At 42.9% G+C, this 20930-nt stretch overlaps 1 protein-coding gene across 2 annotated transcripts in view; it reads right to left on the bottom strand.

The window, feature by feature from the left end:
- The window catches only part of CCDC3 (coiled-coil domain containing 3), a 146123-nt gene that overhangs the window by 89878 nt on the left and 35315 nt on the right, over window positions 1-20930 (bottom strand). The window contains exons 1-2 of one of the 2 annotated variants that reach the window (XM_011968142.1): window positions 7797-8345; window positions 4949-5123 (exon numbers count right to left, since the gene is read on the bottom strand). In XM_011968142.1, the coding sequence (XP_011823532.1) occupies window positions 4949-5123; window positions 7797-8170 (549 nt within the window). In that variant the 5' untranslated portion in view covers window positions 8171-8345. Of the gene's footprint in view, window positions 1-4948; window positions 5124-7796; window positions 8346-20930 lie in introns of those variants that run through there. The other variant, XM_011968143.1, reaches the window with a different exon arrangement.

Genomic DNA, 20930 nt, shown 5'->3' with positions numbered 1-20930 from the left:
GAAATAATAATTTTTAAAACACCACTGACTGTTTATACAAGAAACTAATAACAATGGCTACTTATTTGGAGGGTGTGTGGGGGCTGTGTGGATGGGTGTCAGAGATAGTAGAGAACCCACATGAGTGTGTTATCTGTTAACAATTCAATACACTATATTTTTAAATGTCATCCTTGCACAGAACCCAATCAATTCTGTTGAATGAAAAAAGTACGCAAGATAGCTTCCCTTCCATCTGTTCCCATCTCCAGCACAAACCCGTCACTACTGATGTTGGCACTCCTCCATGGGATGTTTCAGGACCCCCTGGACAGCAGCAGGCAGCTCTTCAAATTTTTTTTTTAATGTGGTTTTTAAAACAATGCTTGAGAATAATCAGCTTCCAGTAATGAGCGCTTGCATCACTCTAGAAAAGTGTTTTCAAAAGTATGTTCTAATTAGGTCCTTAGAACACCCTGAGACAGTTTATCTGTTCCAGGCTCTATTTTATAGAAGGGAAAACTGAAGTTGTGGGAAGTTAGGGGATCTGCCCATGGTCATTCCTCCAGAAATGGCAGAGCCAATTGAGATCTTCTGATTACAAGTTGACAGTCCTTCCAAGGCAGCTTAGAGAAGGGTAACACCACTATCATACTTCCCAACTCCAAAAGAAGAAAGAAAAAACGATAGCAAGACCTCCGCAGATTTTCTTTCAATCCCATGACATTTTGTGACAGACTGATTTAAGTATGGGTCAGTCTGGGTCTTGGTCCTAGTACCAGCAGAGAGGGAAAAATATCCAAATTCTGTTCTGACTGTTGCACTTGTCCAGCAAGAGAGAAATGAGGAAGGAAAAATGTCCTTGGCTGGTGTGGAGAGAGCTCTGCCAGTAAATCTGGCGGATGTTCCAACGTGCCAAAGATATCCCCCCAAGTCCTATTAACACCATGACACTGAACCAGAGGCGGTGAACACGTACTAACACTGCTGACATCTTGGCAGCTTTTGAAAGAAAGATCCTGTTGCTATTTACTAATGCGTGGGTGGGATATTTGAAGATGGAGAGGTGCTGGAAAGGAAGCAGAGTGTGGGAGGACTTTGCTCCCAAAGACTGAGTTGAATGTCACTCTGCATATGCTTTGCAAAAGTTTCCCTCCATTAGCTTTTCCTCCTCTTTCATCTCGTACCCTCCAAATCGACTCTAGAGTCCCAGATCCTCCAACAGAGAGAAAGCAGGAACTATCAGCGAAGAGAATGAAATGTGCCCTTCATAACTACAGTCTGGATCCACTGTCCAAGCTGAATGGAAGCTTAAAGAACAGCAGCATCAACAGCATCTAGAGGCAGGGTGTGGTGGCTCACGCCTGTAATCCCAGAACTTTAGGAGGCCAAGGCAGGAGGATCACTTGAGGCTGGGAGATCGAGACCAGCCTGGCCAACATGGTGAAACCCCATCTCTATAAAAAATATAAAAATTAGCTGGGCATGGTGGTGGGTGCCTGTAATCCCAGCTACTTGGGAGGCTGAGGCAGGAGAATTGCTTGAACCCGGGAGGTGGGGGTTGCTGTGAGCCAAGATCACGCCATTGCACTCCAGCCTGGGCTACAGAGTGAGACTCCATCTCAAAAGAAAAAAAAAAAAAAGAAGGCAGCACAAGTAGTAGTCAATAACTCACAACTATTTTCTCTAGGGTATGTAAAAATATTTTAGGGAGCATCACAAAACTTTAAAAAGTCAATTTAATTTTAATTTCAAATTTTAAACTAATGGGCTAATTTTTCTTGTTTTGCTTTGTTTTGAGACAGAGTCTTGGTCTGCTGCCCAGACTGGAGTGCACTGGCACGATCTTGGCTCACTGCAACTTCTGCCTCCCAAGATCAAACGATTCTCCTGCCTCAACATCCCAAGTAGCCGGGATTACAGGCACATACCACCATCCTCAGCTAATTTTTGTATTTTTAGTAGAGACAGAGTTTCACCATGTTGGCCAGGCTGGTCTCGAACTCCTGACCTCAGGTAATGCCCGCCTCAGCCTCCCAATGTGCTGGGATCACAGGCGTGAGCCACTGCAATCAGCCCATAATGGGCTAATTTTATGTAGCTTTGATGTGATCCCTTTCAAAGTGGATAGGGAATAAAAATGGCATAAGCAAAGGTCTGGAAACGTGCAGGGTCCCCCAGGTTGAGCTAAATTCTGCTCCACAGCAGCTCAGCAAAGTGAAATAATTCTCTTCCTCGCCTCAAGTTTCCACTTTTCCTCCAAGCCTGGAACGCTCCCACACTTTGTTATCTAAGAGGCCAGGGTGATTCAAGGGAAAGGGGAAAGGAATTCTCCCCCAAGATCTACATCTGATCAACAGAAATGGATCTGCCTTCACACTGAAACAATTCTCCACGGTCCTATTGTTCTTTGTTTTTCCCAAATGATGGAAAAATCTGATTCCAGTAAAATGTTAGTAGCTAGATGATGTGACCATAGTGCTAAAAAGTTTTGTGGCTTAAGATTTTAAGGGCTAACCTATTCGAGTATTTTCAGAATAACATCTAATCTCTTGACATAAATCTATTACACAGTCATATAAGCAAAGCTCCCACAAGATGGAGAACAAAGGGGACAAGCCTAAAAAGGTTTCACTTGGAAAAAATTAAGTATGACTCAGGCTTAGGATACTCAGGCTTAGACTTGCTGTGTCCAACTCAACATGGAGTAGACAACAGTAAAGATTAAGAAGGGGAAAAGGAAGAATAAAAACAGGTGCTTGGAGCCACACTGGGGGCAAAATACTTGACAAACGTTGAGAAAGTTCTGGCAAACTATCAGGAAGGGGTTAGAAAAGTCTAGACTACTGTCAGTAGTGTAGAGCTGAGGAATGTTTGTTTGTTTGCTTGAGACGGAGTCTCGCTCTGTCGCCCAGGCTGGAGTGCAATGGTGTGATCTTAGCTCACTGCAACCTCTGCATCCCGGGTTCAAGCGATTTTTCTGCCTCAGCCTCCCGAGTAGCTGGGATTAGAGGCACGCACCACCTTACCCGGCTAATTTTTGTACTTTGAGTAGAGACGGGGTTTTGCCATGTTGGCCAGGCTGGTCTCGAACTCCTAACAAGTAGCTGGGATTAGAGGCACGCACCACCTTACCCGGCTAATTTTTGTATTTTTAGTAGAGACGGGGTTTTGCCATGTTGGCCAGGCTGGTCTCAAACTCCTAACCTCAGGTGATCCCCCCCACTTCAGCCTCCCAAACTGCTGGGATTACAGGCATATGTCAAAGAAGAATAAATCATTTCCCGTAGTTGGACGTACCTTCCCTTTACAGGAACAGCTTCTGTGCAAGAGCATGAAGAAGGCCTCCAGGGTCCAGGGAGCCCTGGGCAAAGCTCCCTTTGAATCCTGTCCTTTGTAGACATGGATGCAGCTGGAGGCCATTATCCTAAGCAAATTAATGCAGGAACAGAAACCCAAATACTGCATGTTCTCACTTATAATGGGAGCTACACATTGAGTACACATGGACACAAAGAAGGCAACAATAGACACCGGGGCCTACTTGAGGGTGGAGGGTGGCAGGAGGGTGAGGATGGAAAACTACCTCTCAGGTACTGTGCTCACTACCTGAGTGATGAAACGATTGGCATCCCAAATCCCAGCGGCACGTGATTTACCCACATCACAAACCTACACACATAGCCCCTGAACCTAAAATAAAAGTTGGAAGGAAAACAAAATAAAAAGGACACTAGGGATTGGGAAGAGCAAGGCAGCTACCCTAAGCCATCCCATCAGACAAGAGAAAGACACTTCCCTCAAACTTTTCTTGATGGGTAGAAAGAAGGGAGTTTCTTAACATGTGCAAATGGGTTCATTAATGCAAAAAAAAAAAAAAAAGTCCTTATTCCATGTGATACCCACATCAGAACTCTCTCCAGCAGTATGTCACATTACCCTAAAAATGTCTTCCATCAGGGGGACTGGAAGAGATAGGTCACTGCCCCAGAGGCCTAGACTGCCCTGCCCCCCACTATCACCCCAACTTGGTTGTGGCAATGCCATTGCTTCGGAAGAGTGATGATCATCAAAATTTTCCTCCAACTCTGGCATTTGGCCCAGAGCAGAAGACTCTTATATTTTCATTCCCAAAATGATCCCAACCCTTAAGATCCCGACCCTTACATTTTGCAACCACCTTGGCCATCCTGCACCTCTATGTCTTACCAACTACCGTTAAGAATCACAGGAGTGGTAGCTGTGATAGCAATTTCATTTCATTTCCCTCAGCACTTTTTCTTTCCTCTGAGACAATTCCTTAGAGCCCTACGCTGTCGATAACAATCACACAGTCAGGAACAGTCGTAACAGCTCACAGGCACTGAGCACTTACTCTTTCGAGCATTACGCTAACGGATTTACATAATTATAGTTTTTACACATTTAAATCATATTGCATTAGCCCTCTGACATAGATCGGGGTGTCCAATCTTTTGGCTTCCCCGGGCCCCACTGGAAGAATTGTCTTGGGTCACACACAAAATACACTAACGATAGCTGATAAGCAAAAAAAAAAATTGCAAAAAAATCTCGTAACGTTCTAAGAAAGTTTACAAATTTGTGTTGGGTCACATTCAAACTGTCCTGGGCTGCAGGTTGGACAGGCCTGATATAGACACTACTATTGTCCCGGGTCTGCAGAAGAGAAAACTAAGGCTCAGCGTGCCAATCTTCATCTCATCCTGTTCTCATACTTTGGGAAGAACTCCTTATCCAACAGTAAAGCTTCAGGGATCCAAAGTTTATGAACGGTCTTTTTTAACAGCTGGGAGGCAAGGAGGGATAGTAGGAGAGAGAGAGGGTATATGATAATGCTCTCTGGTCTGGGCTTTTGGAAGAGTATTCTTGACTCCTTTGGTCACAAAATTCACACAAGGTGTAGCTACACTATTGTTTTGCTGTGGCACAGGATTTAGCCGATTCTTACCCTATTGTCTTCCTGGATTTCCCAGTCACTGGAGAAAGTCGCCAGCTGCTGCCCTTGGGAACAGTTTGAAAACTGGAAAAGGCTAGAAAACATCCTTCTGTTCTCTTGAGTGTCCGGGAAGATGGCATCTTGGAAATTGACTCCGTGAGGCAAGAGGTTATAATTTTCATCCATCCTAATGGAGAAGAGGGAAAAAAAGGCAGGCATGTAGACTCGACAGTTAAGGGTGTACCAACTTTAATCAAGAGTCACAGACAACTGCGATGGGCTTGCCAGTTTCACATCAATGTCTGGCGTGGCTCTCATTAGAGGAGTTACTACTTCTAATTATTTCTTTGTCTCACACTACATCAGTCTATCCTTAAGGTTTTCAAAAAGATGACTTTGAGTAAAGTATGGAGAAAAGTATTTGTGTGGTGCCTGTTTGTCTATTTGTGTTGTCTTCCAAGTCCCCCAAGGGGTCTTCCTTCTCAAAGAGGGTTCCTTATTTCCTGGTGAAAAAAAGGCCAGCTGTAATGACCTATGTTCTGTCTTTGCTATTTATCTTCTATATGACATGAAACAAATGTCTTAACTCCTCTAAGCCTCAGGATTCTAATCTGCAAAAAGAATATAGTACTGGCTGGGTGCGGTGGCTCATGCCTGTAACCCCAGCATTTTGGGAGGCCAATCCAGCATTTTGGATCACCTGAGGTAAGGAGTTCGAGACAAGCCTGGCCAACATGGTGAAACCCTGTCTCTACTAAAAATACAAAAATTAGCTGGGCATGGTGGCACACTGTTGTAATCCCAGTTACTCAGCAGGCTGAGGCAGAAGAATCACTTGAACCTGGGAGGCGGAGGTTGCAGTGAGCAGGGATTGCACCATTGCACTCCAGCCTGGGTGACAAGAGTGAGATGCCATCTCAAAAAAAAAAAGGAATATATATATATAGCACCTACTTTTTTGATGATGTCATAAGCATTGCATCAAAAACTAAGTAAATGAAGCACTTGGTACAAAGTAAATGCAGTATACATATTAGTGAACATATTTAAAGGTCTAGCATAAATCAATTAGAATGATTCTTTAAAAAGTCACAAAAAGAAAGAGATGAAAGTTACACTCCAGTCTAAAAAAAACAACATGTATGGCTCACCAGCAAGTCTCCACTGCCACCCTCACCCCTGACAGTGACCAGAGGTCCAGTCTCCTCTCAGTAGGTCCCAGAATAACAGAGGAGGAATGATTTGTATGTAGTTGTTAACACCAAGACAGCCCTGTGAAATGAGAATGTCAGACTACTGTCTGACTTTGTATTTCTTTCCTAACTTTTGTAAACATGGTAGAGTAAAAAAGATGAGAATTGGCTGAGCACCACAGAACCACTGGACGAATTATATTTCATGATAAAAATTTCTTTAAAAAGCCTGTTCAAATACTTGGGCTCTTTTTTCTTTGGAGAACAGAGTTCTGGTTTTGAATAGTTTTATAGATGGTATCTCAGTATTTTTCCTAATTAAAAACATGAAACTCTAAGTTTCTCTGTATCGAGAAGGGCACTCTCTCAGCCCCACTAGCTTTATTTAGAAACTACACTTCTCTGGAAATATATATAGAGAGAAAAAAACTTAATCTAGCTGAACCACTCAAGCCAACACAAAGCAAGACATGTTTTTTAAACTTAGATATTCTGGCTTCAATATGGAAAACATGTGTTGCCATGCACTTACAAACACCACTTTGTAGAACTGTTTTCTTTCTCAGAGAAATGTGAGCTAAAAGTGAATCTGCAGACCGACATCAGCCTCATTCCAAATATCCTTAGTGCTACTTCCCAGACTGGCAAAACTGGAACTACCACTGATCACCACAACAGTGGATTAATTCTCTATCTTGATAGATAGGTTAGATTCCATTCTGATGTTTTTCTCAGTTGTTTTATATCTCTCTCCAAATTCAATTGAAGCCAATCAAAGAATTTAGGTTCTACCTGGTGCTCTCTACTCAAATTTCAGAAGAATTCAGTAGTCAATGAGAATTGACTGAGTTCTTAGGCAGATGCATTCCATCTTGACCACAGGCCAATGTTCATGGAACTTCAGAGGATTCCAGTGGTCTAGAATCAGAGAGGATCTCCTGCCTGGTTGACCTCTCCACCCCTCAAAGCATTGCTACCCAGGATTTTACCTGCAGCAGAACCCGCTACCCCCAATAAACCTTTGCTATTTCAAATAACCTGGCAGCTGATACGAGATAATGAAGCAATCCTGGGCTATATTCCACACCATCACATCTTCGCATTTGAACAAGTGGGGAAGAGGGGAGAGTGGACAGCTGGTCAACCTCTAACCTGCACCAGGTGCTTTGCATGAGTTACGTTTTTCGCTCAACCAGCCCTGCCTCTCACTTTACACAGGTGAGGCTATGGAAGTTCTTGAGAAGGTGTCAAGAAATGGGCTCAGAATCACTATTAGGAAAGACAGAGCCAAAAATGCCAGCCACAGACTGATTTCAAAGATTGTTCTTCTCACCGTCCCAATCTACTCCCACTGAGGCCAGTTTAAAGACCCGAGTCAAAGGGACTGCTGGAGAGCGCTTTGAGCTTTTGCCCGCAATGCTCTTCTGTGTACAAGGCACAGAAAGCCTCCCTGTCTTTTAAACCGCCTTTACCAGGGGTAGCCAGGGTGTCTGTAGAGACGTCAGACGGAGCAAGAGAGATCCAAGGAGGCAAGGGGTAGGCGCCCCACGGGCATTCTCATTTGGCACCGACAGGCTGCCCTGGGAGTTACCGGCCTGGCTCCAGGTAACGGCGACCTCGGGAGGTGGTGCAAAGAGAGAGAGAGGTGGCGGCGCCGCCGGGCTCACCTGAGGAAGAAGAAATAGGAGTAGTCCTGGACCACGGTGTGGGAGTGGCACGAGAAGTAGCCCAGGCCGGTGAGGTTGAGCCTGGAGCCGGCGGGCACCTCCAGCATGCTGCCCCACGCCTGGTCGCACAGCATCTCGACCTCGGCCGAGTAGAAGAGGCCCCCCTGGCCGGCGTGGTACTGCCAGGGCAGGTGGTTGTAGAGGCCGGGCGCCTCGGGGTGCAGCGCCAGCACCCTGGCGTACACAATGGTCTCGGCCAGCTCCGCGCGGCAGCCCTCGCTCAGGGGCCTCCACTCGGAGGGCAGCTGGCAGGCGCGCGCGGGCGCTGGGGGACCCGCCAGGCAGAGCGCGGCGAGCAGCAGCTGGCGCAGCATGCCGGGCCCTCCCGGGGCGCACGGGGCGGCGGCGGGGAGCCCGGGGAGCCCGCCGGCCCGGGAAGGGCAGCCCTGGGCGCTCGGCTGCTAGGGCCGCTCCCGGGAGCTGGGCGCACCGCTGTCTCCGCCGCGGGGCTCGGCATGCCCGGCCCTGGCGCGCCACGCTTTAAAAGGGTCCGGGGAACAGGACGCGCCGGGCGCCCGCCTCCCGCCCTGCCCCCTGCGGCTGGGGCGGGGGAGGGGCGGGGACTCGAGCGGGTCCCGGCGCTGGCTAGGGCGGGGACCAGGGACTCGGAGAACGCGGGGACGCCGGGATCCAGCTAGCCCTGACTTGGGGACAGCGGCCCAGCCCTCTCCTGGCGCCCCACTATGGAAGGGGTCCGAGTTTGCGAGGCGTAAAGCCTGTTTGTAAACGCAAGGCATTCATAAAAGAATGACTCTTAATTTGCACGATTACTAAGTTTTTACATTTTCTCTGCATTTCAGAGTGAAAATATGTAGAAACCAAATCTGACTTTATCTTCCCAGAGATTAACTAGGAAATTCAGTGTGGGCTGAAAAGGTTTTTTAGATCTCGTGCTCTCTCAGATTTGCTTATTATTTAATGAAGATCTTAGAAAAGCTTTGATAAAAGATTCCAAAAAGCAATCATTTGGCCCTGATTTTCTTAAAACTAGATGGTTTCCATAATCCCTGCTTCCATTTTCTCAACACTGTACACCCGAGAAATACATTCAGAAGTAGATTCCAAACACCTTTTCACATCAGTGAGTGATTTTGAGGATACTCAAACTCCACAGTTCCATCTTTATCTCTAAATGCAACAGGTTTCTGGTTTTGTTGTTTTTTCTTGAGACAAAGTCTCCGTCTGTCACCCAGGCTGGAGTAGTGACTTGATCAGGGTTCACTGCAGCCTCGACCTCCCCTGGGCTCAGGGGATCCTCCCAGGTCAGTCTCCCAAGTAGCAGGGAATACAGGCACACCGCCACCCCAGATGATTTTTTTTTTCTTCAGTAGAGACAGGCTATGTTGCTCAGGCTGGTCTCAAACTTCTGGGCTCAATCGATCCTCCCACCTCAGCCTCCCAAAGTGCTGAGATTTCAGGCGTGAGCCACCACATCCAGCCTGAATATTTAAATTATGCAATTTCATAATGCTATTAGTCTCCCAGAGCTGCCATAGTAAAATACTCTAGACTGGTGGCTTAAATAACAGACCTTAATTTCTCAGAGTTCTGGAGGCAGGAAGTCCAAGATTAAAGTGCCAGGGTTGGTTACTGGTGAGGCCTCTCTTCCTGGCTTACAGACGGCCACCTTCTCACTGTGTCCTCACGTGGCCTTCTCTCTGTGTCTGATGGAGAAAAAGTGAGCCCTGGTCTCCTCCTCTTCTAACAAGGTCACCAGTCCTATCGGGTTATCACCCCACCCTTACATCCTCATTTAATTACCTGCCTGAAGACCGTATTTCCAAATACAGTCACATTAGGGAGTTAGCACTTCAACATATGAATTTGGAGGTGGGAGGGAGACACTATTCAGTCTATATGAGCTGTTTAGCAGGTGTTCTGCAGGTTTGCTAGAGAAAGAGAGCAGGGATCCCAAATGGTTTATATTCCGGGCAGGCAGACTCATAGCACACATTGCCAAGTTATAATAAGAATTGCTAAACTTTAGTCATTGTTGACCATGGGCCAAGTACTGTTGTAAGGACTGTACATATGTCATTTTAATTAATTCTCCAAACAACATTCTGAAGTAGATATAACTATTATCCTCATTTTACAGATAAGGAAACAGGCACAGGGAGGTTAATTGACACCAAAGATCACAAAGCTACAAGATGACCAAGCCAGGATTAAGCCCCCAGCATTTGGACTCCAGAGTCCATGTACTTAACACAACACTAGAATAGGGCCAAATATAGGAAATGCTCTAAAGACACAGGTCGGCCCTTTAACCAGAATATACACAGAGCAAATCAAGATAAAAACCTTAGCAGAATCACCAACCATGGCTCAAAGAGTATGCAACTGACCTAACATTCATTTTGTATCACCCAGAATCCCTGCTCTATTTTAGTCCTATACTGTAACTTATGTAGATAAGATAGTAAGAAAGTTTTTATTAATTGCATCTTCAAGTGCCTTGAAGACCTGGAAAAGATTTGTCTACCCCTAAAAGACTGTAAGGCCCTGTCTTTTCTTTCCACATAGGTGAACAAATAAATAAAAATCAGCAAACATGGCTGTTTTTTCTCTTCTTGTATAAACTTGACAGAATCAAAACTCTTCCAGTACTTGCCACAATGTATTTTGCAGAAGTGAGTACCTGCAAGAAATCGTCCTCGTGGATTCAGCAGACACATGGGTCATGCTTTTCTCCTCTGTAAGATCTGGCAGCGTGCCTCGCTGATTGGTTTCTCTTCCTGATCGAGCCACTGCAGCGTACCCTAGTGAGCAGTTCCCCTCTGGGGACCAAGACTTCCAAACAAGCTGAGCTCAAGGTAGCCAGGAGGGGAAATAAACCCTCTGGGAGTGAATTATTGGGTTTAATAGTGACATGAGCCACTTCCATCTCTTGATTCCAAGACCCGTGTGTCCTGGCTGTGGGGTGGATAGTACCACATATGTTCTGTTTCAAAGCACACACAGTAAGTACACTTTGAGATGGACTCCATCATTTCAGCGTGGTGACTCCCAACTGACGCTATAACTAAGTCTTCACTAAGCTGTTACACCTTTCAGAATTTGTCCAGTTTCTTCCAGGTGATGGGACATGTGGTAAAACCAGTTAATTCTATGGCCTTGAGACCACTGCTGCACTTCACTGCTGTGGAAGAAGCAATGCTATGGGAATCATTGATCAGAAACATCATTATGGGAAATTCCATGATAGTGGATAAGGTGCCCAGTGAGTCCATAGATGGTGCTACTGGCAGAAGCATTATTGCAAGGAAGGCATATCCATGTCCAGAATGTGTCTATTTCAGTGAGGACAAATCTCTGACCCCCACCCCCCAACCCAAGATGGAAAAGGTCCGATGGAATCAACCTGCCACCAGGTGGCTGACTAGTTCCCCAGGTGAATGGTGCCATATTAGGGGATCCATGCTGGCCTCTATTGTTGACATATTAGGCTCTCAGCAGTAGTGTCAGCCAGGCCAGCCGTGGTAAGAGGAAGTCCACATTGTTCAGGCAATGAATACCCTCTGTTTCTACCACTATGGCCACCCTGTTTATGGGCTCATTGAGTAAGCACTAGAGTGGGCAAGAAAAGAGACTGACAGACATCCACTGAGTACATCAATTTCCCACCTAATCACTAAGAACTTCCCTTCCAGTGAATGCACTTTGGTCGTCATTCACATGGGTCACAAATATCTTCACAGTTGGTAACCGTTATGAGATGTCCATTCATTCACCTCTTCCCAAGATGTCCTTGTCATCAATCTTCTGATCCTATTTCTTTCAAGTCCCTAACCATCCAACCAAACTACTAGCAATCGCCCATGAATCAGTGTCCATGTGTACTACCATCTCTCAGTCTAGACATAGCATACAATGAAATCTGCTGCTCAAAGTTATATCCACTGGGAGAAATTTTCTTCACCAGTGTCCTTCAGGATCACCCCTGAGTGAAACTGAGTAATATCTGTGTGTAATACAGAAAAATCTGTAAACCAGTCTTGTTAGTTCTTCCTCATTCAACTGGAGTATCTTCAAGAGGCTATAAACCATATGAATGGAAGAGGCAACATATCTTCAGAGTCCAAGGAATCTAAGCCACTTGCCCATGCAACTTGCTTGTACCATCTGGACCTGCCCAACCCCACTCTCTTGGATACCATTTCCATTTGATGGTAGATTGCTGCTGTGCACACATGGCCTTATGTCTAGGAAGGTCATGCAACACCCAGTTCATGATGAGAAGTTCATATTACATAATCACCCAGCATACCATGGTTAGGCATTCAATCTCTTCCAAGGCCTAATAGCAAGGGGGATGCTATTTTTCAAAAGGCAAACAGCCATATCCAGAATAAGGCATAGATGTGCACTAAAACCCTAGAGTTTGGTGCTGTCATTTTCCTTTTGGTGCTTGCTAAAGACTCCATACAACATTCCCATTTGTCATAAGTACTTTGTCACTGGACCTTCTAGATAATAAGGCTCAAGTGATACAATGGCTTGTACACAGCCTGAACTTGCTGCAGAGACTTCTCAGAACTTGCTCAATACCACTTGAAACTGGCAGCCTTACAGATAACTCTATAGATGAATCTAAAAAGCACATTTACATGTGGCATATGTTCCCTCCTAAATACAAAAAGGCTGAACACATATTTTTCCTCTTTTCCCATTGTAGGTCACTCAAGGACTAGCAACTTTCCTTTTGCCTTGGAGGAGTGACAAGTGAGCCCCCAGAAACTATGCTGAGGTGGCAGGCCCCTGAATTTTTGTGGGGCCTATCTCCCACCTTATATCTTACCAAGGCCTCTAAAGTATATGGTGTTTTGTGAACATCAGATCCATTCATCATAATGTCATCCATGAGGTAATCCAATGTGATGTTTTGTGGAATGTCAAGACAATCAAAATCTCCACAGAATAAATGTGATAAAGAGCAGGAGAACTGACATAGCCTGAGGCAAAACTGAAAGTATACTGTTAGCCCTGACAGGTAAATGCAAACTGTTGCTGGCAATCCTTGCAAATCAGTGAGGAGAAAAAGGCAGGTCAGTAGCTACAAAGCAAATGCCGGAAGACATATCAATTTGCCCCAGGAAAGATACTACATCTAGGACAGCAGCTGGAATTTTAGTTACCACCTCATTAAGTTCATAGTAGTCCTCACTCACTCTTTAAGACCCGTGTGAGTTGTGCACAGACCAACTGATGAATTCAGTGGAGATGTGATAATTATCGCCACTTCTTTCAAGTCTTCGATGATAGCATGGATTTTTGCAATCCCCTCAGGGATGCAATATTGCTTCTGATTTATTCTCTTGGTAGAAATGACAGTTCTAGGAGCTTCTGTTTAGCCCTTCCAACAATAAAAGCCATCACTCATGGGTCAGAGAGAAAATGTGGGGGTTTGTCAGTTGTCAACTTTGGTCCCTTTGGAGAAGTCTTAGAGGAGGATTTATGGTGTGTGCACGTGGCAGTGGTGCAGGGTCCTTCCTCAAGGGCACCTGGCGTACCTTTCAGTCAAAAGGCTCTGTGTCTATACATTTACTTATGTCTAAAAGCTGGGTAAGGGGCTTCAGTTCCTGTGTGTGGGAATTCAAGTCAGGTTTTCAGCTACCAGAGTTTTTGCTGTTACATAGATCAAGCACTGCACTAGCAGGCTGCCCACATATTTACTTTCAAGAGACATCATGATCAACTATCCACTGTCAAAGATCTCTGCCAATCAAAACATTCTGATTACTTGTATGCCCCCACTAACCTTTATGGTAGAGGTACTTACCTTCCCTTTGGCAGTTAAGTGCTGCCGCCTGACCCCTGCTACTTTAGAATTCCATCATTCCTTTGAAATCTGGGAACCCTTTACAATGGCATCATTCTGTACTAGAGTCATAACTTTTCTAGAAAGAGAAGAAACCACAGAGATGTTCAAGGATGCGCTACTCCCTTCATTAATAATAATGAATTTTTATTAATATTATAATTAATTAATAATTAATTAAATATGTAATGATAATTAATATTTCTCATCACCATCATGAAGGAGATAACTCTGGGTCATCTTGCGGAATGTGGTTGGCAGGTGGCTGTGCAGGTCACACATCGAGCATTCAGTTCAACCCTCCTAACTCCCTAAGCCTTTGGATTCCCCCCTCTACATTGTTTCAGGAAAGCTCTGGCATCTCAGCCTCACTGAATAGAGGCCACCACTGAATTCCTTCAAATTTTAGTCAACCAATCAAGTAAGCTGTTAGAGTCACCTCTAGAAGTATATTAAATTTGTACTCTCAAATGCATCAAAACAATAAATTTTGCCAAAACTAGTATTGTATTCTGCCCACTTTGGTTCTGCCTGGAGTCTACTGATATATATATTTAGGCAGTCTTGAAATTTCTTTAGTGTCTGGAGTCTTTCCTCCTGGATCATAGTGTGTACCTGTCTCCCGGGACATGCTGAGCTCTTACCTTCGTTATACCACTAGTTGAACTTAATTATGACTACAATTGCCTTATAAAAGACACTTTTGAAGCAATAATGGAGGCACACCCTCTTGAAGATAGACTAAGTACTGTTAAATATGTCCTTTCTTCCTAAAATAATTTTTTTAAATCCCAATACAAAATAGTGGAAAAATTTTTAGTTATGTAAAAAATGTTCTAAGTTAGTCATGAAAAATAAATGAGTTTTTCCTCTTTCTTCTTTTCTTCCTATCTCTTCCTGAAAAACTCAGCTCTAAAAGTCTTTAGCCGGGGCCAAGCAAGTTAGGTCTCCAAGCTGGGCAGGATAAGAGATGGAAGAGACATGCAAGATAGGAGGAGCTTCTGTCTGGGGCTTCCCACTGCAGGTATGAGCCACAGCGGGTGAGGAGGGCATCAATGCAGGGGAGTGGCCCACTACAGGATGTCAGAGCCCAAGAAGGGTTAAGGAGAGTCCCTGCATAGGAAGAGCCTGTCGTGGGGGTACTGTCAGGGTACCCTGTCATGGGGTTGACCATGTGAGAGGGCAGCCTTTGCAGAGACTCAGTGTCTAGGCAAAGAGGGGCCTCCTAGACATGCAGCCCAACATGGGTTTCAGAAGCCAACAGGGGTAACATCCACAAGGATGTCAGTACATGAGCAAGTACAGGGGACTCCCATGTGAAAGGGCATGACCCAGTTCAGAGAATCAGAGCATGGTTAGGGTGAGATGAGTGTCCATGCAGAAGGGCAGCCCAAGCCAGGGAGTCAGAGGCCAAGCAGGGTAATGAGGATGTCCACGTTGGGGAAGGCAGCAGCAGTGCAGTGAATGCCAGACTCCAAGTGTGATGTGGAAGACATGGTGTGAGCTATGGGATGGGAGTAGTGATAGGAGAATAGTTACACACAAGAGGTTGATCAAATAAGCAAATCTATTAAGGAGGATGGAAACCAGTTTCTCACTATCAAAAAAGGGAGTTAACATATATGGGAACGAAGAAAACTAGAATGGATCCTGTGGTGCTGAAACATGAATTCATAGATTTTAATAATAGATATAGAAATCAATATAGTTGCATGTGAATTTGTGTGTGGATATACACTTTTGTCTGTCCTACAAGTCTTAGCAATATATGTTATATGCTTACAAAAAGAGAATTCTTGATAAAACTCAGTAAGTTAGAAATAGAAGGGAACTTTCTCAACCTGATAAAAAGCATCTATGCAGTCTACTACTAACCTTACACTTAGTGTGAAAGACTGAGAGCTTTCTCTTAAGATCAGGAACAAGACAAGGATGTTCAGTTTCATCGTGTCTACTCAACATAGTACTGGAAGTTCTAGCCAGTGCAATAATTCCATAAAATAAAATAAAAAGCATCCAAATTGAAAAAAAAAGATGTAAAACTCTATTTACCCATGACATGATCATCTGTCTAGAAAATGCAAATGAATCTACAAAAAAGCTACTAGAACTCATAAGCAAGTTTAACAAGTAGAATACAAGATCAATATACAAAAGCCAATCATATTCTCTGTACTAACAACAATTGGAAATTGACATTTAAAAAAATAATACCATTCACAATGGCATCAAAATATTTGAAATACTTAGAAATAAATCTCATAAAATATGTAAAAGGCTTATACATTGAGAACTATAAAACATTATTGAGAGAAATTGAAGAATATTTTGAAAATGGGGTCATATACTTTTTTCATAGGTTGTGAGACTCAATATTGTTAAGATGTTCATTCTAGCCAAACTGATCTACAAATTAAATGCAAGCTCAATAGAAATCCCAGTGGACTTTTTGATAAAAATTGATAAGCATAGTCAAAATTCCATACAGAATGTAGAGAACTCAGAATAGCCAAAAACAACTTAGAAAATAAAGACCAAAATCAGAAGGCTAACATCACCTGATTTCAAGACCTACTATAAAGCTACAGTAAGCAATAAAGTGTGATTTGGTGCAAACACAAATACCTATGTCAAAGGAACAGAATGTAGTCCAGAAATAAACCCATAAATGTATGGAGAACTGATTATTTAAAAAGCTGCAGAGATAATTCATTGGAAATTGATTGGGAAAAGAATGACCTTTTAAACAAATGGTCCTAGAACATTGGGGGAAAAATATTTCGGCCTATACCTAGCACTGTACACAAAAATTAACCCAAAATATAAAACCTAAAACTATAAAACATCTAGGAGGGAACCTCTGCTAACTTGAGTTAGACAAAACTTAGACATCATCAAAATGCCTAATGAAAGAATTAAATATCAAGCCATAGACCGGAGGAGAATATTTGCAAATCATATATCTGATAAAGGATACATATTCAAAATACACAAAGAACTCTCAAAACTCAATGAGGAGGCTGGGTGCATTGGCTCACGCCTGTAATCCCAGCACTTTCGGAGGCTGAGGTGGTTGGATCACCTGAGGTCAGGAGTTCGAGACCAGCCTGGCCAACATGGTGAAACCCCACCTCTACTAAAAATACAAAAATTAGCAGGGTGTGATGGCAGGTGCCTGTAGTCCCAGCTACTCAGGAGGCCGAAGCAAGAGAATCGCGTGAACCTGGGAGGTGGAGGTTGGAGTGAGCCAAGATCATGCCACTGCTCTCCAGCCTGGGTGACAGAGCAAGACTCCATTTCAAAACAAAAAACAAACAAACAAACAGAAAACAGAAAACACTCAATGATGAGAAAACAAACAATCCAATATAAAAAATGGGCAGAAGATTTAAAAAAACACTTCACCAAAGAAGATAAGAATGGCAGATAAGGGCATGAAAAAATGCTCAAAGTCATTAGTCACTAGGGAAACTCAAAACCATTATGAGATACTCCTCCACACCTACTAGAATAGCAAAAATTAAAGATAATGACCATACCAAGTGTTGTCAAGAACATGGAGGAACTGGAACTCTCATGGAGCTGGTGGAAATGTCAATGGTAAAAGCACTTTGGAAAACAATTTGACAGCTGCTTAAAAAGTTAAACATATGATTAAGCCATTCCACTCCTAGGGATATACTAGAGAAAATTAAAGCATATCCCATATCAAGACTCATATATGAATGTCCATGGCAGCTTTATTTGTAGTAGTCCCAAACTGGAAACAACCCAAGTGTCCATCCACAGGTAGATGAATAAATAAACTGTGGCCTACAATTAAATACTACTCATCAATAGAAAGCAATGAACTATTACTACACAGCAAAGCATGGATGAATCAGGTGATAGAGTAGTCAAACAAGTGGATTTCCTCTACCAATTCATTTGGTCTCAGAAATTCTCATCTATAAAACTGTCACAAAGGGCCGGGCACAGTGGCTCACGCCTGTAATCCCAGCACTTTGGGAGGCCAAGGCTGGTGGATCATGAGGTCAGGAGCTTGAGATCAACCTGGCCAACATGGTCATCTCTACTAAAAATACAAAAATTAGCCGGGTGCAGTGGTGCATGCCTGTAATCCTAGCTACTTAGGAGGCTGAGGCAGGAGAATTGCTTGAACTTGGGAGGCAGAGGTTGCAGTGAGCTGAGATGGCACCACTGCTCTCCAGCCTGAATGACAGAGTGAGACTCTGTCTTAGAAAAAAAAAAAAAAACCTGTCACAAAGAAGTCATCTAAATAGGAAGAGAAGAAATCAAGCTATCCCTGTTTTCAGAAGACATGATTCTATATCTAGAAAATCTCATAGTCTCTCACCAAAAACTTCTTGAGCTGATAAGCAACTTCAGCAAAGTTTCAAGATACAAAATCAATGTACAAAAATCAGTAGCATTCCTATAGACTAATAGCACTCAAGCTGAGAACCAAATCAGGAACACAATCCCATTCAGAATTGCCACAAAAAGAATACAATACCTAGGAATACAGCTAACCAGGGAGGTGAAAGATCTCTACAATAAGAATTACAAAATGGCTGCTCAAAAAAATCAGAGATGATACAAACAAATGGAAAAACATTCCATGCTCATAGAAAGAATCAATATCATTAAAATGCCTATATAACATGCTATAATGCCCAAAGCAACTTATAGATTTAGTGCCATTCTTATCAAACTACCAATGACATTGTTCACATAACTAGGAAAAAACTATTCTAAAATGTATATGGAACCAAAAAATGGCCCAAATAGCCAAGGCAATCCTAAGCAAAAAGAACACAGCTGGAGGAATCACATTGCCCAACTTCAAACAGTACTATAAGGCTACAGTAATCAAAACAGCATGGTAGTGGCACAAAAACAGACACATACACAAAGGGAACAGAATAGAGAGCCTAGAAATAAAGGCACACACCTGCAACCATCTGATCTTTGACAAAGCTGACAAAAACAAGCAATGGGAAAAGGACTCCCTGTTCAATAACTGGTGCTGGCATAACAGGCTAGCAATATGCAGAAGATTGAAACTGGACCCCTTTCTTACACCATATACAAAAATCAACTCAAGATGGATTAAAGACCTAAATATAAAACCTAAAACTATAAAAACCCTGGAAGATAACCTGGGAAATGCCATTTTGGACATAGAAACTGGCAAAGATTTCATGATGAACATGCCAAAAGTAATTGCAACAAAAGTAAAAATTGACAAATGAGACCTAATGAAAGAGCTTCTGCACAGCAAAGGAAACTATCAACAGAGGAAACAGAAAACCTACAGATTGCGAGAAAATATTCGCAAACTATACGTCTAAGAAAGGTCTAATATCCAGAATCTACAAGGAACTTTAAACCTATAAGCAAAAAAGAACCCCAGTAAAAAGTGGGCAAAGGAAATGAACATATATTTTTCAAAAGAAGACATACTTGCCAATAAGAATATGAAAAATGCTCAATATCACTAATCATTAGAGAAATGCAAATCAAAACCACAACATTATACCATCTCACACAAGTCTGAATGGCTATTATTAAATAGTCAAAATATAACAGATGCTGGCAAGGTTGTAGAGAAAAAAGAATGAATGCTTATATACTGCTGGTGGCAGGAGGGAGAAGTTCATTTAAAAAAAAAAAAAAAAAAACTGTTGTAGTCCCAGCTACTTGGGAGACTGAGGCAGGAGAATCGCTTCAACCCAGGAGGCAGACATTGCAGTGAGCTGAGATTCCGCCACTGCACTCCAGCCTGGGCGACAGAGTGAGACTCTGTCTAAAACAAGCAAGCAAACAAACAAACAAACTGTTGAGTACTATGCTTAGTACCCTGGTGACAAAATAATCTGTACCCCAGATCCCCAAGTTACAAGTTTACCTATATAACAAACTTTCACATGTACCATGAACCTAAAAATTAAAATATTCTAATAAACTGTCACAAAGAAAAATATTTTTCTATTGCTGCTGAAAAAATTAAATAAAAACTTAAACTATTTATATTCAAAATTCACAAAACTAAGTGTATAGGAGTATAAATAATTTCCAAAATTTTTTTGGTAAATTTATCACATTTATTCCTCAGAAGTTATTAAAACTTTCAGAAGTATTAAAACTGCACTAAGACTTTTGGGACACACACACATATTTCCTAGCTCTGTCCACCAAGAAGGTCCAGGAGCAATAATATTCCAAAAGCAATGCGAGCACCTAGCAGCCAGATTTTGGTTTCTAAATATCATTCTCCATTAAAAAGAACCAGGACTCCTTAGAGAGATCAATGATTTCAGAGAGTAGATGATGAGTGGACATGAAAATTCTGATTAGCCACAAACATTTTGTGCCAAAAAGTAAGGGAGTGCTGAAAGAATAACTGGGAAGTGTCACACACAGACACACACATACACACACCCACACCCTTAAAGGGGCTCCCAGTGATGCATTTAAATTAATAATGAATTATAACCGAGAGAATAAAATAGAAAACCATGAATTCACAGTAGTAAATACAGAAATGAATCATTAGAAAAGTTTAGAGATATATACATAGTTACAAATAGCTCCCAATAAATATTTATTTATTACAAAGAGAAAAAGAACAACATTATAGATGGAGAATCCTGGCAGACACCACGGTAATCCAAGTAAATATCATGGTAATGGAGCAAACTGGAATCTTGCGCCAGCTGATAAAACATACTGAGAACACAGCATCACCTCGTGATACTCCTGCCAATGATGCAAAATGTGAACGTAAACATGAAGAAATATCAGATAAACACAAACTGAGGAACATTCTACAAAATAACTAGCCTATAATCTTTGAAAGTGTCAAGTTCACAAAAATCAGTAAAAGACCCTGTAGCTGTTCCAGATTGAAGGAGACGAAAAAGACATTCATGTCCGGGTGTGTGGCTCACACCTGTAATCCCAGCACTTTGGGAGGCCGAGGTGGGTGGATCACTCGAGGTCAGGAGCTCGAGACCAACCTGGCCAACATGGCGAAACCTCATCTCTACTAAAAAATACAAAAATTAGCCAGGCGTGCTAGCGCACACCTGTAATCCCAGCTGCTCAGGAGGCTGAGGCAGGAGACTCACTTGAATCCAGGAGGTAGAGATTGCAGTGAGCTGAGATCACGCCATTGCACTCCAACCTGGGTGACAGAGCAGGACTCTATCTCAAAAAACAAAACAAAAGAGAAAAGAAAAGCCAGGCAT

The sequence above is a fragment of the Mandrillus leucophaeus genome, unplaced genomic scaffold (genome assembly GCF_000951045.1).
Source record: "Mandrillus leucophaeus isolate KB7577 unplaced genomic scaffold, Mleu.le_1.0 Scaffold83, whole genome shotgun sequence".
Classification (NCBI taxonomy): domain Eukaryota; kingdom Metazoa; phylum Chordata; class Mammalia; order Primates; family Cercopithecidae; genus Mandrillus; species Mandrillus leucophaeus.
This window is presented reverse-complemented; position numbering and strand designations above follow the sequence as displayed.